We start from the raw sequence: 17,698 nt of genomic DNA on the forward strand, positions 1-17,698 counted from the left end.
TCCCTTTTTCATTTTCATACACTGCCCATAATACTTTTATATTATTATCTATTTATTTATATTTTTTTCCACCTATTATTATCTATATTATTATGTCTTTAACCTTTATTTTCCCTATTATTATCTATATTATTATATATTTTATCTTTATTTTTCTGTATTTTCTCCCGTTAATACTTTTATTCACCCTTTGCGTTTCTTATCTTACACATACATAAATAACGATTTTTACCTCCGTTGTCTCAATACAACGTTATATTCGCACACGCATAAGCATTCTAAGCCTCAGCACAGCGTTATTTTTACCTTTGTTGCCTCAATACAACATTATATTCGCACAAGCCTTCGAAGCATCAGCACAGCGTAACAGTATTTTCTCTTATCAGCTATTTTTCTCTTACATCACACCTTGAGGTAACTACCTAGATATATCTTGCAGGATCCCCTTCTTGGGTTTCTTTCCTTCCAAGTCTCTGGCACCTCTTATCACATAACAACTTAAAACCGTTAGCAACAATATAACTTCAGTCCGCAGTATCAATATACTTTTTAGACCCAATACAAGTTCTGCTAAGAAAACATTTTCCAACACAATTAATAAATTCCCACACCGTTTACTCACAGTTCGCCGCGCGCACGTTTCCTGAAAAGTTTGCTACGTTTTTCCCCTTAATTTAGTTGCCGGGTTAGTTATACGAGAGAATGTTCCCTCCGGCGTCCGGGAGAGGAGATCAGAGTCCTTGAATACTTTCATTCCCTGATAAGCTGCAGCCTATCAAAAAGTACTCTCCGCCCTGGTCTCCAGTCGCCAGGAGCTCTTTCTCTTTCGTATCCCGGACGAGCCCCCAAATGTCGTGTCTAGGAAACGACAGAGTCCAAATCTTCAATTTGTCGAAAAACATCTTCGCGAGGGAAAAGACGACACCAGGCAGCAAGATCTTCAGGAAAATCAGACTTTATTAGCACACGTGCATAAAGCCGGATCAGCTCTCCAGAACTGAACCCCGACTGGCATTTGTACACCCATTTTATACACAGTTACTCCACCTACAACTCCTCCTCAAACCTCATTCTGGCAAATCACCCACACTCTTCTTATCGTAACTCCTCCCAACGCTCCTCCCACAACGTCATTGTGGCAAATTGCCAACGGTCCTTATGCTCTGCCAACTCTGTACAAAGTTCAGGGCATTCTGCCAACTACGTGTCCTCACTTCACCCCGCACCTGCTCTTGGCAAACTACCAGACCTCATAAAGTTCTAGATGCCCTCCCTCTAACACGTCATCCATACACGTCACTCTGTATCTTTCGCTTTTATAAGACGAACTAAGCAGCAGTAATCATTGAAAATATACAGACATACTAAACATTTGATTAATTATTCTTTGCTCTCATTTGCGCTCACAGTTTTCACTGTGGTTTCTTGCGTTTTCATAAGCTCAGCTATAATTAATGTTCAAGGTCAAATAGATACACTTCTGGCATAAAACATTGAGAGTCCCGGAGAAATCAGCTGTACAGTCATATCTTGCTCTGCCCGTGTCCTTGACAGTTTGGTCTACACAGTTCAAGACGCCCCCCCCCCCCCTGCCAGCTGGCTGGGCTCACTGTGTAATCCTAGCACAATTTAGCAGTTAATCAGTTTGGAACTATACAGGGTACATATCATACTTTAATACAGATATATTGATAAACTTTTAGCACACATCGTCAAGAGTTTTGGAGGAACCAGCCTGCTCACTAAGGTGGAGTCTGATTTTGACTTGTGATTGGTTATCATGCTTTTAGGAGGGAGATCTTTCGTTCTGTGAATTTTCCCCTACACAACCTTCTGCCAGCATGCATGTAACCTAAACCTGCTGCCAGCATCCATGGACGTCAGCGTACGCGTCTCAGTCCAGTAGCTCCCAGTGATGATGTGAATTGCCTCACATGGTTTGGAGTGTACCATTCTGCGGGAGAGCGAGGGACTGAAGGATGAATCGGGCGCAAAGGCGGCACGTGTTGGCCAGGAGAACGATGACACGCCAGTTATAAACAGTAAGACTCCTTGAAACCTGTGCTTTCTGCAATATATTCAGATACCAAGCTATGTCAGAGATGTGGGAATATACGTGTCCGCGTGTGTATGGGACCCCATGGAATGGCTCTGCTTATCAAAATAATGCTGTAAATTGGAACAGCTAAGAGTCTTAGTGTTTATATTAAAACTTAAAAATGTTATTTACTTTTTTGCAGGAAGAAACAGGACAAAGAGATTGCCAAAGAGGTGAGGCAGTTTGACTCATCTCAAGGTTCGCCAAATTGACAATTTATTTTATCAAGCAAAACAAGCCAATATTTTCAACTTGATAATAAAAAAGATTTGAAGTCTAATTACAAGAGTAAAACACTTGGTAAAACATACTTTTTTTGCAGTGTGCTCCTTTGGCTGGCAGCTGAAGTCATCCCCGTCCTCACTCAAGCCTCCCTTGTCCTCACCAGTTTAGCATCACGCAATAATGCAATAGCAATAGTTTATGTTGTAGCAAGTCATCCAGTTTCGGCTCGTTCCAGATCACAGCTCGAGAGTGGGTAAGCCTGGTTCAGCTCTACAGTGGGAAAGGGGTTTAATGAGCCAGCCTGGTTCAGCTCTACAGTGGGAATGGGGTATAATGAGCCAGCCTGGTTCAGCTCTACAGTGGGAAAGGAAGGGGTATAATGAGCCAGCCTGGTTCAGCTCTACATTGGGAAAGGGCTATAATGAGCCAGCCTGGTTCAGCTCTACAGTGGGAAAGGGCTATAATGAGCCAGCCTGGTTCAGCTCTACAGTGGGAAAGGGCTATAATGAGCCAGCCTGGTTCAGCTCTACAGTGGGAAAGGGCTATAATGAGCCATTCTAAGCTGGGAAGCATCCTCTTTTTCAGTTTTTCTATAAATACATGATGTGTCAGTTATAAATCAGTTAACCTTGCATAATTGTCCTAAAGAATTACAAAAAAGATAAACATGAATAAAACATTAAGAATCTAAAAATGAAATCAGCACAGAGACTGCATTCAAATATTAATGCATATGTGCATAACATGTTGAAGAAAATTACGAATAAAAGAGAAGGTTTAGACAGTTGGCAGCTGACACTTTCCTATCACTTCAAGTGATCTTTTTTCCAAAGACTAGCAGAACTGGCCAAAAAGATGATAATAATGTAACTTTTCAAAAGTGAACAGGTACCCCTTTTTTCATGGAATGATCCATATAAAAGTTAACTTTTTGTTTGAGACACCAGAGAGATCCAAAAAGCTAAAATTTCAGAGGCACTGAGCCCTCAGGCACGTGGGAGACAGCGGAGGTTGACTGGCTTGGAGGGGATCATCAGGGTTCGAGTCTTGGGTTCTATGGGAACAGCATTGTCCTCAGGCAGGAACTGGTACTGCCGTATCAGCTGGGGGGGGGGGGGGGGGGTCACACACAGAGAGGGAACAGGGGGTTAAGCATGTGGACAATTCACAATATTGATCATGCATTCTACTTGGAGGCCACATCCAAGAAGGCATTCAGATCAAGGGTATCCAACCCATTGTACAACTCTGAAAACAAAATGCCCCAATGATATTCAATTACAATGCCCCTCACACTCACTCGGGTCAGGGCGAAGTGCATTTCCAGCTCGGCCACCCTCTTGCCCACACAGGCCCGGACCCCGACCCCAAAAGGGATGGAGCTGAAGGGGTGATGCTGGGACCGGGCGGGGCTCCCCCGCAGCCAGCGGTCTGGGAGAAAGCGCTCGGGTTCCGGGAACTGGGCGTCGTCGTGGCTGGTAGCGTAGTGGCACAGGTGGAACAAGGTCTGCAGGGGGGGACGGGGGAGAGAGAGAGAGGCGCTTCATTCCCCTTCATTTTCACAACTAAGAAGGACATACGATTTGTGTTCTTCACCATTTCAGGAGACATACAATTCAACATAATAAATTGTAAAACAGGCAAAAATAAATAAAAAATGAAACCCCCAAACGCAAACAACCCCCCCACACATAAAATAAGAAAGCCCGCCCACCCCACCCCACACCACCCCCCAGGGACATGGGGTGGGCTCATAATTAAAAGATGTGGTTTCATAATTAAAACAATGCCTATCTCAGTGATATCATTCACCATAACCGAACTGGCACTGGGGATGCGTTGCTTTTCGGAATGTCGGAAAACGCAAAATTGATTGATTGATTGATTGATTGATAGGGACAAAATCATTTGGAACGGGGGGGGGGTTAGAGAGCGGGGGACATGAAATGAAAATGAAGGTGTTTTTTTTTTTCATAGATACTAAACCTTTCCCTCTTTATATTTGATAGAATCTCAATAACAAATAAAGAAAAAATAAAATACTATTAACACCAGCCAAAAAAAGCAATTTAGCGAGGGCTAAATGGCAGGGGCTCAAGCCCAAAATCCAAGAAAGAGTGAAATTAAACAGAAAATACAATTTTATGAAAAATAAATGGCATTTGTCAAAACAAACATACCTTCTTTGGGAACCAGTAGTTGCCTATGATGGCCTCATTATCCGCAATGTAACGGGCATTCCCAGGAACAACGGGGTACAATCTGAAGAGACACAGAAAACCTTGAGAGCTAAGAGACACAGATACACCATGTAGGGTCCATAGACACAGAGAAAGACCACACAAATAAATAGGCAGAGCTGCTGGAGGCTTATCCCTGCTGCAGATTCATCTGGCTCACAGCAGGGACCTCAAACCCCAGGCTGAGCGTGCTGCAGTGTCTGCAGGTTTCTGCGCTCACGCTGCAATCAGCAGTCAATCCAGGCCTTGGAACCAAGGGGTGTGGAGAAAAAGGGATTATTTCAGCACTTAAATAAAACAAAAACCAGAAGAACTGGTTCTTTCTGAACTGGAGATCACTTTAGTAATTCCAGGCAGGTGATTTTTATTTATATAAAACAAGCTGAACACACAGAGGAAAGACTGCATCCCTAACCGTTCCATATGAGGACAACCTTCAGTAACCCGACAGCTTGGCTCAAATTATGCTAGAACACACCTACTAATGTAGTCTCCAGGGAGAAATGTAATTTCTGGGCAAGACAGAACATGGTGAAAGAAGACACTGTTGGCATGCAATTAGAATTCTCCCAAAACCATTCATTATGTTCCGCTGGTCAGTATGTCCCTCATAGCGATATTGTATTTATCTTTTTATTAAGTTATCAGGAGGGTTGAGTAAGATGCAAGATAACATTCAACAGACAAGCTTTTCCTCCTCCAGCAAGACTATCCCAAACATACAGCTAAAGGAACAAAATGGTTTTTTCAAATCCCAAAATTTGCCTGATTTGAATCCAACTAAACATGCGTTTCACTGGCTGACAAGAAAACTTCAGCAAACTAGCCACCAAAACAGGCAGTAGCTGAAGATGGCTGCTGAGCATCACCAGAGGAGAGACGCAGTACCTGGTGATGACTCCGAGCAGTCATTGCATGCAAAAGATATGTCTTTGGGTCACAGACTCCGAGCAGTCATTGCATGCAAAAGATATGTCTTTGGGTCACAGACACCGAGCAGTCATTGCATGCAAAGGATATGTCTTTGGGTCACAGACACCAAGCAGTCATTGCATGCAAAGGATATGTCTTTGGGTCACAGACACCGAGCAGTCATTGCATGCAAAGGATATGTCTTTGGGTCACAGACACCGAGCAGTCATTGCATGCAAAAGATATGTCTTTGGGTCACAGACTCCGAGCAGTCATTGCATGCAAAAGATATGTCTTTGGGTCACAGACACCAAGCAGTCATTGCATGCAAAGGATATGTCTTTGGGTCACAGACTCCGAGCAGTCATTGCATGCAAAAGATATGTCTTTGGGTCACAGACACCAAGCAGTCATTGCATGCAAAAGATATACGAAAAATAAAAAATTTAAATGAAGTGTGTATACTTCATTTACACAACATTAATATGTCCAAAATATTATGGTGCCCTGAAATGTATGTAAAGTGCTGTAATTTCGACATGGTTTGGGACAAAGGCAGTGTCTCACATTAGGAGCACACTGTATCTCAACAACAGCAGTCATAAATACACCCAGTATGTGGAATGTCACTCCTTCATAACTGGACAAACCTGAGTATCTCCTTGATGACAGCCTTCAGGAGAGGCATCCTGCTCAGGTGCTCCGTGGTGGGCAGCTGCTCCCCCGGGCAGACAGAAGTGACCTCCTGGTGGAGCCGCTTCTGAATGGCCTCGTCCTGGGCCAAGTGGTACAGAGTCCAGGACAGGGTGTTGGATGTCTGAAGAAAGAGCCATGAGTTCATCCAGAGAGCTTTCATTTCCCTTACGGAAATAGAATTTACTGCAACGTACTGCTGAATATATAATGAGGAGTTATCAGAGCAGTATATATATGTGTTTTTAATATATGCAGTTATTCCTACATATGCCCATATTTCATGTTAGCAAAGCAGATTTGAAAGGAAAGGACAAACAAACATGGAATATTGCAGAAAAGGTTTCTCTTATCAGAGACTGACATTTCAGACCAGCTGTAGATGTACATTCATAAAACACCACACCCAGCTTTACACACAGGTTCTGTTATTAAAGATGAGGCCTGTGGTCTTAATGGAAGAGGGGGGTCCCCAGGGATATCAGAAATTCTGCAAGTTTTGCATGCAGGAAGGTTAAAAGATCTCTCTAAACTTGCTATCTTATCACAAATTGTAGGAAAATACTGATGGCTGTCAGCATTGCCAAGGGGCGTTTGCACAAAGTATCAAACCAGGGGTGCCAATAATTTTGGTTCTCAGAAAAAAATACAATACTTAGCCTAATAAAAAAACATTGAAACATGAGAGTAAATTTATTTAAATAAAAGTATATAGTATATTTTTATCTGTGTTGTTTACTAAATACAGTCTTGCTTCTTCACTTTTGGAAATAATTCTGGAACCCACTTTAGTTGTAGTGTACGCGTCATGTCATAAAATTCTCACACCAGCCAGTTGACCAAAATAACATAACCCATCTGAATTCAGTACAACCTCACAGCCTTTGTGCCTTTGAACTTAAACCCCACCATCATCTCTTGTTTTCTTCCACTGGTTACACCACTGATCTGCTTTTCTCGAGGTTGTGATAAAATGTGGGCTGTTGCACATCGTTGTAATGGATTTTACAAATGTGTTCATTAATTATATATTATTAACACCTTGAACATATGTTGTCCTGGTGAGGCCAAAGGAAACTTTCCACCAAAATAGGCACCATCTAATCTAATCTAATCTAATCGTGTCAAGCTAAAGGCCCAGGCTTCCAGTCCTGGAAACCATTCAAACTCTAAAACAGTGAGACTGGTGAGATGGTGAATTGCTCTGGATTGCAGGGCTGCCAAAAAGATAACATTAGCAAGGTTGTTCCAGTAATACACCCAGAATAACCAGAAAGGCTAATGTTAGCGAGGTCATTCCAGTTATGCACCCAGAATAACCAGGAGGGCTAACATTAGCTAAGTAGGTGTAGCTCACCGTGTCCACTCCTCCAAGCAGTAGCTCTGTTATGCTTGTGTACAACTCTTCCAGAGACAGCTTGTTACTGGACAGCAGGTATGTCAGGTACATGCCCTTTACCTGCTCCCCCTGCTTCAACTTCCCTGTGATTTCTTCAACTCTTTTGTCAACCAGACGCTGAGCTGCACAAACAAACATACAAACATGCACAGGCAGACAGGCACACAAGCATGCACACAAACACACACAAGGATAAAGGCAAATAGATGCATGCAAACAAAACCACAAGCACACACCAGACCATACACACAGTTAATGCGATTAAAAACCGGTTGTGGTCACACAATAGTACAAAAAGTACTAAATAAATACAAAAGTATTATGCACCTGCTACCCAGGGATTACTGTTAAAACCTTTGGATTTCCCCATACACTTTCTTTTCTTCCTGTTTATTTTCGTGTTATTTTATGTGGCTTTCCTCAACGTCACACACACACAATTATCTCCATTTCAGTAAAGACCCAACTGTAAATAATTTACCGATGGCATGTTTTTCATGGCATGAGCCCAAGAAAATCTGAGCATGCACTGTTTTGTTTTGTCTGAGTTCCCACTTTTTGTTGCTCCAGGGTTACACACGTCACTTTGATCTCGCTTTGTCTTACAGATATAAAGCCAACAACACGTTTGGGGGGCAATTACATAATTTCAATTCAGTGAATTCAGAAAATGCACTAAACTTCAGCTGCTTAGTTAAAAATCATCAGAGATTTTAATTTTTCAACCCACAAACTGAATCAAATTGTTTGATCTGAAACTTAAAGGACCGTTGTGACGTCACTGCCTGGCCCCCTCCCACCCGAAAAGGGAGCCCTACCCACGCCGGTGAGGTCGTCCCAGGCCCGGACAAAACGATCCCAGAAAGGCAGGACACGGCGGGTCCAGCGGGGGAACAAGACGACGATCTCGGACATTGTGAACATTTCATTCACTGCGGCGATGAAGCGCTGCGTGTCAGGGGGGACGTCGTCCTCCAGGCAGCCCAGCCGGGTCTCAAACAAGATGGAGGAGACCCCTGAGAGAGAAGAGAGCACAGCGCGACAGAGGAGTTCAGGCTGACGGGGGACTTCAACCACCACGGCACAGCAAACTAGCGCTAATGTGACAGCCACCAAGACCTGCAGCGGGCAGTGTGTGAAGCATTTTACATTACATTACGTTACATGGCATTTAGCAGACGCTCTTATCCAGAGCGACGTACAATGAAGTGCAGATCAAACACAAGTATGAGTGCTAAGAGGACCTGAGAGGACAGTACAGTTCCGAGTCCTAGTGTAAACATACAGATAATCAGAACCCTCGAAGAGTACAGTCAACTGCCAAACTAGCATACCACAGTTGGCAGCTAGAATACCCTGAATACAACAATACAACAGCCAATAAAAAAAACAACAATATCTATACAATCTATACATAAGTGCCATTACAGTCTAAGGCTAATCATGGTGGAAGCAAGCAAGAACATGCGCTATATATCCCATGTCCTCAATGTTCGCTTATGTGAAGTTTGTTCATCTATGCAGGATTGTTTTTTTTTTGTTTGTTTTTTTACACTGAAAACCTTTACTCAGCATTTATGTCCAAATAAAGAGAGGGAGAGAGAAACTGGGCATTGGCCGTCCGGTCCTGGCCTGGCCGAGGCCAACCCCAGGGCAACCGACCTTCGAAGCCGAACTTGTAGAGCTCAGCGGTGAAGTCGCAGACAGTGGCCTGGTCCGGGCTGCGCAGACGCAGCCTCTCCACGCGCCGCAGCAGGTCAGTCACCACGTGGTGGACCACAGGGGCGTACTCGGACACCTCCTGCAGCTTCAGCATCCTAGGGTTCAGGGCGCTGCGGATACGGTACCAGTCTGGACCTGTGCTGGGGGCGGGCGGGAAGGGGGGAGTAACGTCGGACAACTGTGTGCAGACTCAGACACGACGAGGACGAGAACGCCGCGTTAAAGCTTTAAGCACACAACCTGCATTCGCCTGCGTTAATGAGCTGCATTGGATAACGGGTGGATAGTTACCTGGAAGGCCAGAGGATAGGTTTTCGTTTCTCCGGGTGCCCTAGATCAGTTAGCCCATTAGCCGAATACAGTAGCATCAGTTCACAGGCACAGCCGTCTAAACCACGTTTACAAGTTGCCAGTAGTGACTTTATTTCGAACAATACATTTGCTGAGAAATCAGATCATATGATTGGCATCATTCGATAATTAGGATAGGAAGCAGGCAGGAACACCAGAGACATTTTGTTCACCACTTACTGGACATGAAGGCCGTAGTCCTGGCCCCTCAGGTCCCTGTACTCCTTCCAGTGTGGTAATAACGTCCGGACTGGGTAGCGTCCCTCTTGCTGGGTCACCTGAGCAATAAGTTCTGAAGTCGCAACATTCACTACGTCAAAAGGGCCAAATCGTGAGCGCCAGATCGGACCATACAGTCGCCGGTGTTCAACCTGGGGATGCAGTACGATTTAGATGAGGCGCTACATACGTCGACAGCTCAATCAAACAATGCTTTCCACATGCTGCCTTATTTCTTTTTACCATTTTATTAACCATAGGCCAACGCCACAAAAGTGGCTGTAGCATATCCAAGGCTTACAGCCGTTGTTATAGGCCTGATAATAGTCCAGGAGCTGTCACCTTGAAGTGCCTCGCCAAGATTCAAATGCACCACTGGGACACTGAAAATTACATTGTCGTACAATTTCTTCTTACTGCAAAGAACCCCTGATTGGTTTACATTCTGGACGGACAGACATTCTGTGACTGCAAAGTGAATCTATGGCTGTTTCCGCAGCTCTTTCTACACAAGTAATAGCTACTACTGGAAGCGCGGTCCTAAAATGTCTTCTTACCATGAAGACTGTCTGACCTACAGGGGTAAGAGGAGCGAGTTTTAACTGAAGTTTTCTCCTCCGCAAGAAAAAATGATAAAGAATTTTAACATTTAAGAGCCCCATAGATTAAACGCAGAAGCCAGGTCGAGATGCCTTGCAGATGCAAACTCAGGCCCAGGTTTTATTTAACGTATTTATGTTTTGTAGTTGAAAGAGGCAGAGGAACAAGCCTTTGTCCCCTGGCCCATGCGTACCTAATGAATGATCAGGGCAGAATACAAGAAAAACTGGGGCCATATTCAGAAAACATTTCTTAACTCACTGATTTAGGAGTAACTCCTAAAAATAACTTTAGTGATCCCAATTTTTTGGTCAGACTAATTTACAAAGCATTTTACTGCTAAAACCACCTGAAGTTTGGGGTAGTCCAGACTAAGTCACTAAACTAAACTAAACTAAACTAAACTAAACAGTCCTAAAAATGACTGCTGCCAGCACAGACAGTTACAATAGGTAGCAACAAACCACCACTCTGTTTATCCCTCCCCCGTCTCAGTGAACACGCTGACGTTGACCTCCTCCCAAAAAAAAGTAGAAAAGCAGTTTTTATCTCGGAAATTTGAGTGCTACTTGCGAGAACTCTTGATGGTAAAAAAAAAAGAAAAAACGTTCCCATTAATATGTTCTCTTCCCTTCTATGTTATTACTATTGGTTCAGGACAGGACAGTGTACAACACTGTATCTTTTTAAGTTAATTAACCCTGTCCTGGTGAGAATTATGGTCACTTAATTCCTAAGTATTTTGAGATATCTTTGGCAGAAGCAGCTTTGGCAATTATTGTTAGTGGAGATAATAGATCAAGCCTTGTGACAAAGCGGAAGGGAATCCTAAGAGAGTGAGGTTGCCAACACCAGTGTGAGGTTTCCAAGGGCACCAATAACACCACACACACTAAAAATAATAAAAATTAAAATAATAATAGCCTACCAGTTGTATAGAATATTCAGAAAAACTATTTTATTCAAAATAAATTTTAGCTCTTGGCTCACTTTATCCCGTAGCCAATTCACCAACAATTATGATAGAGGTTTTCAGACCTTGATAAATTTGCATTGACACAATGGTCATGATACATTACAGGTCATTTTTTTACTTTTTAGTAAATAAATAAAAAATAAAAAAGGAAGAAGAAAATAGGAAGGCGCTTCCAGCAATGGTTGCGTTGAAAGTGCTGTGACGAAAACGGCGGTAGGTTCACTTTCGAGAATGTAAACACTTCCCAGAATCTAAAGTCAGGGCTTGGAGAAGATACATTTTATGACAACATTGCGCTTTGCAAATTTGCAAATAAAACAGATTCCTTTAATAACCATTCAATTGGAGAAACAAAACAGGTTTTTGTTTTGTTAAAAGCTTACGAATTTCGTAGGCACGTCTACGTTAACGCGAAGTGTGAAATTAAATTGACCTAAAGATGTCTCCACGTGCCGTTTTAATTACATTAAATAGGCAGCCTTCATTTCTGAAAATGTGCCGCATGTTGCAAAAGTTAATAAATTAAAACTGATAAACACGCAGTGCAACTAAAGTTTCAGTAGCTTGCACATCGGCTACAATATTAAATATTAAGTTATAAGTTTCGCCAGATTTTACTTTCAAAAACGCATTGTAATAGCCTACATTTCTTACAAAACATTCCATTCCAAAATATTCTGAAAAGCAACGTTAACAAATATTTATATCGCTTATAATGGATATGGGAGTGGTCTCAAGATGTCTAATCTTTCTTAGTTTCTTACTTTTCGGTAAAAGAGGGAACCAATCTTTCTGTATGTTACATGTGATAAACAGATAAGTTTTTTTTTTCTCTGTGACACCGTAATGTCTCATATTTCAAATATATATTTTATTTTACCTGCATTGCGTGACTCTTGTCCGCGTAGCCCTTTACGAAAAGCCAGTAGATAGTAGTGGCTAGACTTGGCCCAGGCAAGTCATCAATGGTTCTTAATGTCACCGAACCGGAGGAGCCTGCTGGCAAGTTCAATTCACTGGCTCCAGACTTAAACCTCGGCGAAGTAAGGCCGTACCACCGGCAGAATCGCGCGGGGCGCAAGGCCGGTTTCAATGCAGAGACAGCAGACATTCCAGCCGCGTACATTCTCATCTGCCATGAAGTCGCAGTGGGGAAATGAATTCAATTCCAAGCCTTCGACCTCTTGTAGCAGCGTAGTGGCCCAAAGATTAGTATGGATACACCCATGCGTGTTGTTTGGAAATTCAATTCATACCCGCCCCTTGCCAAGTAGACATGCTCAGCATTGTGGGTGGGTGTTCCTGGGCATTTCATTTACCTGATATTGTCCTCAACCATGAATGATAAGTGCTCTGTGACAGTCTTAATGTCACCATAACAGTGCAATAAAAACACAACAGTTGAAATAAATATCTTTTATTATCATTATTATCATTATTATTAACACTATGCAAAGTGCCATCTGTCTCAGACTCTCTCTCGTCTCCAGAATAAAGCTCACTGACTGTCACCATCCTCTCAGCGACGGAGAAGGGATCGGGAGTCTTTATTAATAAACAACGACAAGTACCGTCCGTGGACAGTGACTGCTTTGGTGGATCCCCTTATTCGTGCTTCTAATCTTTGCCATCTAGTGGTAACACAAAGGTATTGTCACCAATTCAGGGCAGTCCCTCATCCAAACAGTGAGATAGGGACACTACTGTTGCTGGAGCAACCAGCTGCAGCCAATAAGAGTCCAGTCTTTTCTTACAGCCCTCTCCTCATGCATAAAATCTTACGTCTTAAAAAACAGAACAAAAAATAAAGTATATATATTAAAAAAAATATGCGTACCACCGATATACAGATTTGATATAAACAGGCTTATTGGTCACAAACCAAATATATAAACATGGCTTCTTTTACAATAGATAAACAGAACAGCGGTGTGGGGTGTGTTCTGTACCAGTTAATTGTCGTTTAGTTCTTTAAAAAAATTTAGATCTTAATTATTTTATATTTGTACATCTGTTTTCCCCCAAATTTTTCTTTTTCTTTTCTTTACATTTTTTTTACATAAAAGTCTTACAGTCAGAATGCGCATTATGTTAGGGCGCAGTGTCCGAGGAGCAGGCAGTATGGTGGACACCACACACGCACAGACACGTACGCACAGACACACACACACCACACACGCACAGACGCGTACGCACAGACACACACACCACACACGCACAGACACGTACGCACAGACACGCACAGACATGTACGCACACACACACACCACACACGCAGACACACACACCACACACGCAGACACGTATGCACAGACACACACACCACACACGCACAGACACGTACGCACAGACACACACATCACATGCACTCAGTGCCAATGCATGCACATACATGCACATACATGCACGCACACATGCACTCACCATGTACACCCAAGCACACAAATGCACACACACACTTACAAATGCACACAAACATGAAAATTCTCAGGCGCACGCACGCACCCCACACACACACACACACACACACACACACACACACACACACACACACACACACACACACACACACACACACACACAATTACAGCAGAGACATCCAACAGTGCATTCAGGACCCCACAGTGAAAGCACACAGGGTATTGTGGCTTTAAAGGTCACCACTAATCGAGTGATGCAGGTGAAATGACTACAGCCCATTTATTTCATTGATATAAGACTGGGGACAGCAGGAAGAGGACGGTGCCCAGAAGGGGAGACACGGTCCTGACCAGTTCTACCGCAAACTGGCTCCACCCATCCACTCACCAGGCCTACTGTTAAACACAAGGCAAGAGAGCTGTGAACCAGCGAGAATACAGTCAGCCAGTGCCACCTGGTGGCGAGGATGAGACGGAACGTTCCTGTGCGTTCCTCCAGCAGAGCTCCCAGATTGCACTGCTCAGCCATGAGAAGAAATGCGCACCGCACCCTGACCAAAGCGATTACAGCCAAACTTCTTCTTACACAAACAGTAAAGTGCACACACGAACACGCATACACTCACATGTACACACACTTCCATATGCCCAGCATACATCAGTAAATAGTATTAAATCAGTGTACAAATCATAGTCTTCAAAAAATGTGCAAAAATGTCAACATCAATAGAAAAAAATACCTGTACATACAACTACACTCAACTGTGAAGAAATACACAGAGCAGGAATCAACATCAAAGTCCACCAGAAAACTATCATTGGGTGTATTCCCCCCCCCCCCCCCCAAACCCAGCAGGATCCCCCCCCTCTCTGTCAAACTGCAAGTCCAACCTGCAGATCATCCTGAACCACGGCGTCAAGATCTGTGCATGTAGGATGGTGTGCGTTATGGCAAGGAAAGGGTTTGGCATCGGGTCTTCACTGAGAGAGCTGAGGGCCTTGATCCTTCACGAAGTCTAACTGGCACAGCGAATCAATGCGTTCTGCAGGAAACCGTCCCGTTCGTCAACAGAGACCTTCAGTCACTACAGTACCGTATTCGTATTCAAATGTAATGCTGTCATTAGGATATAAAGCGCTCAATATACAGGTAAATCCTGTACAGCGCATGAGACCACGCACTGAATCCAACTCAATACGAGTTTGTAAAATTAACTCTGCATTTCTAACATTATTTTAAACTGGCACATCTTTCAACACCTCATCCTCTTCCAGTCCGCCAGCGACTCTGGGGGGAGCACTTCCACCCCTCCCGCCAAGCGCTTTCCCAGGTAACAGCGACGGAGACAAGTCAACGGCAGAGCCTGCCGACTCGCTGACACCAGCCCAATCACAGGGCGCCACCTCACACCCTACGGAGCCAGTTAGACGGTGAAAGACCCGGTCGCTCAGCCCTCACTTTCCCAGTGAAGAAGAATCGGAACACGAAGCAGGGGGCCAGTCCTCCGCACATCAGCGATACAAAAAAAAAAATTTGATTTGGTTCCGTAACACCAGGATCCAGTTTCAGAACACAGTACAAACACGGGTGGAATGAGGGCCTTCTGGTGGTTTTTGGAGGAGTGCCTTAAGTGGGCGGATCAGAACAGTGTGTCACTCGGGAACAGGACAGAGACATGCCGCGTCCCACTACTAAACATAAATATACATCAGCGCAGAGTCTGCAGAGCTAAGCACCATCCCCTCCTCCACAGTCACACCCACCAAGAAATATTTACACCGTTTTTTTTTTTCGCTTTCCTCCAATAGGAGAAAGGATCGAGTGTGGTGAGCACGTTTTTTTTTGTTGTTTGTTTGCTTCTCAACCGTCTCAGCACAGGAACACAGAATGGAGTCCATCCTTATGATTTTGCACAATCATAAAAATGAGAATAATAATAGTAATAACTGACAGAATGACCATTGGCACTGCTGAAGTGAGAGGGGAGAGACGCTGGGTGACTTCCTGGTCCACATGGTACTGCATCGTCGCCATACTGAAACCGCGTCTATGAACTGAGGGAACCGTGCAGCAGGGCATGGCCTGCCCGTTTCCTTATGGCGCGAATAATCGTCCATTAAAAAACGGCAAGAAATCAGAATGCAATTAATAATTGCATTGACACACGGACATACTCGAGGAGTGAATTAATGTGTGTGTGTTTAAGGATGTGCGTGCAAGCAGAGGGGCTTTAGTGTTTAATTCTGCAGAAGCACAGACGGAGGTGCGCGGAAACACCACGGGGGAAGGTGACGGAGGTGTGTGGAAACACCACGGGGGAAGGTGACGGAGGTGAGTAGAAAGGCGTTTGTGTCTCTTCGGCACTTGGTCTCATGGAGAAAGGCACTGCAGTGCAGCTGGTCTTTAAGAACCTGCCTGCATCATACAGTCCGGACCCAATATGCCATCGTTCCAGCACTGAAAACGGCATGTCAAACCATTACAACACCCCATCTGCAGACCAATACTGACCCAGCACTGACCAAGCACTCGCATAGTACTGGCCGAAGAGTGACCAAGGACTGACCCAAAGAGACTCGGTCCTGACCCAGCACTGGCCCCAGACTGCCCAGTCCAGCCTGGGTGAGGGCCGGGTCACAGTCCAGCGACGGTGCCGCTTGACTGAAATCGCAGAACGTTCATGAACATTCTATTGTTGCCACGTATGGTCGTTGACCTTAAAAAAAAATAAAAAAATTTTTAAAAAGTATGAACGCACACCGGTCTCCCACAGCATAAACCAAATATCGCTGCGACCAGAAACATCCGTTGTGTCTTGCCGGCTGCAGCGACGTTCTGTCGCTGGACTATAAACTGGCCTTGAGACTGACCCAGTGCCTCCCGGGAGATTTGATCAAACTGTGCTTCCTGGGGGAAGGGTCGACACCTGTTGTCGCACACAGCCATGCAAGTGAAGGGCATGAAAGGCAACAGGAACACCCCTCAGCGCTCAGCCTCCAGCCCCCCACGAAGCGCTCAGAAACAGCAGCTTCTGCTGCCAAAAGACCGTACGAAACTAGTCTTCACATTCCTAAACATAAGCTGAAGGACCGCGGACAAGGGTTCAGTACCAGGCAAAGAGCGACAGAATCATGTGCAGGAAAGCGTCACTGTACGGTGGCCTTGAGAGGTCCAGCTGCTCCACTTTTCACGCAGTGAAATTCCACAGCAGTACCTTAGGGCTGTATCTGAACGCTGAATTCTATGGTAGTAGCCAGCATGTAAAAGTTGAACTCTATGGTAGTACCCTAGATCAGTTGATGAAACTGAATTTTGTGGTAGTACCCTTGGCCAGAAGGCAAAAGCTTAATTCTATCGTAGTACCTTAAGCTGGTACGTGAAAGCTCAATTCTATGGTAGCACCTTCAACTCGTAAGCGAAAGCTTAATTCTATGGTAATACCTTAGGCCGGTGTGTGAAAACTGAATTATACGGTAGTACCTTAAGCTAGTTTGAGAAAGCTTAATTCTATGGTAGTACCTTAGGCCGGTATGTGAAAACTGAATTATACGGTAGTACCTTAAGCTAGTTTGTGAAAGCTTAATTCTATGGTAGTACCTTAGGCCAGCGTGTGACAGATGAAGCACTCACCCTGTTATTTTAGCAGCTTGCTCAGAACCCAGACAGCTGGGTTCACGAATACATTCTGGTTTACAGGTCAGGACTATACCGGACCGCCCCTCTCGCCTCCCGCAAATCCAGAACACAACTGGACTCGCTAAGTACTGATAATCTGCTCCACCGATTGTGGCGCACACAATATAAAAAAAAAAAACACAGGGGGGGGGGGGGGGGGGGGGGGG

General features: G+C 44.2%; 1 protein-coding gene across 1 annotated transcript; it reads right to left on the reverse strand.

Annotated features, from left to right (window-relative positions):
- Positions 1-939: 939 nt before the first annotated feature.
- On the reverse strand, positions 940-12,669 carry LOC133117010 (sterol 26-hydroxylase, mitochondrial-like). The gene is made up of 9 exons (XM_061227067.1): positions 12,316-12,669; positions 9,821-10,011; positions 9,230-9,429; positions 8,386-8,583; positions 7,526-7,689; positions 6,126-6,292; positions 4,504-4,585; positions 3,624-3,830; positions 940-3,426 (listed from the first exon to the last, which is right to left on the reverse strand). Exons 1-9 carry the CDS (start codon positions 12,565-12,567, stop codon positions 3,310-3,312), a joined length of 1,578 nt encoding a protein of 525 aa, XP_061083051.1. The 5' UTR covers positions 12,568-12,669; the 3' UTR covers positions 940-3,309.
- Between the last annotated feature and the right edge of the window lie 5,029 nt (positions 12,670-17,698).

This window comes from Conger conger, chromosome 17, assembly GCF_963514075.1.
Source record: "Conger conger chromosome 17, fConCon1.1, whole genome shotgun sequence".
Taxonomy (NCBI): domain Eukaryota; kingdom Metazoa; phylum Chordata; class Actinopteri; order Anguilliformes; family Congridae; genus Conger; species Conger conger.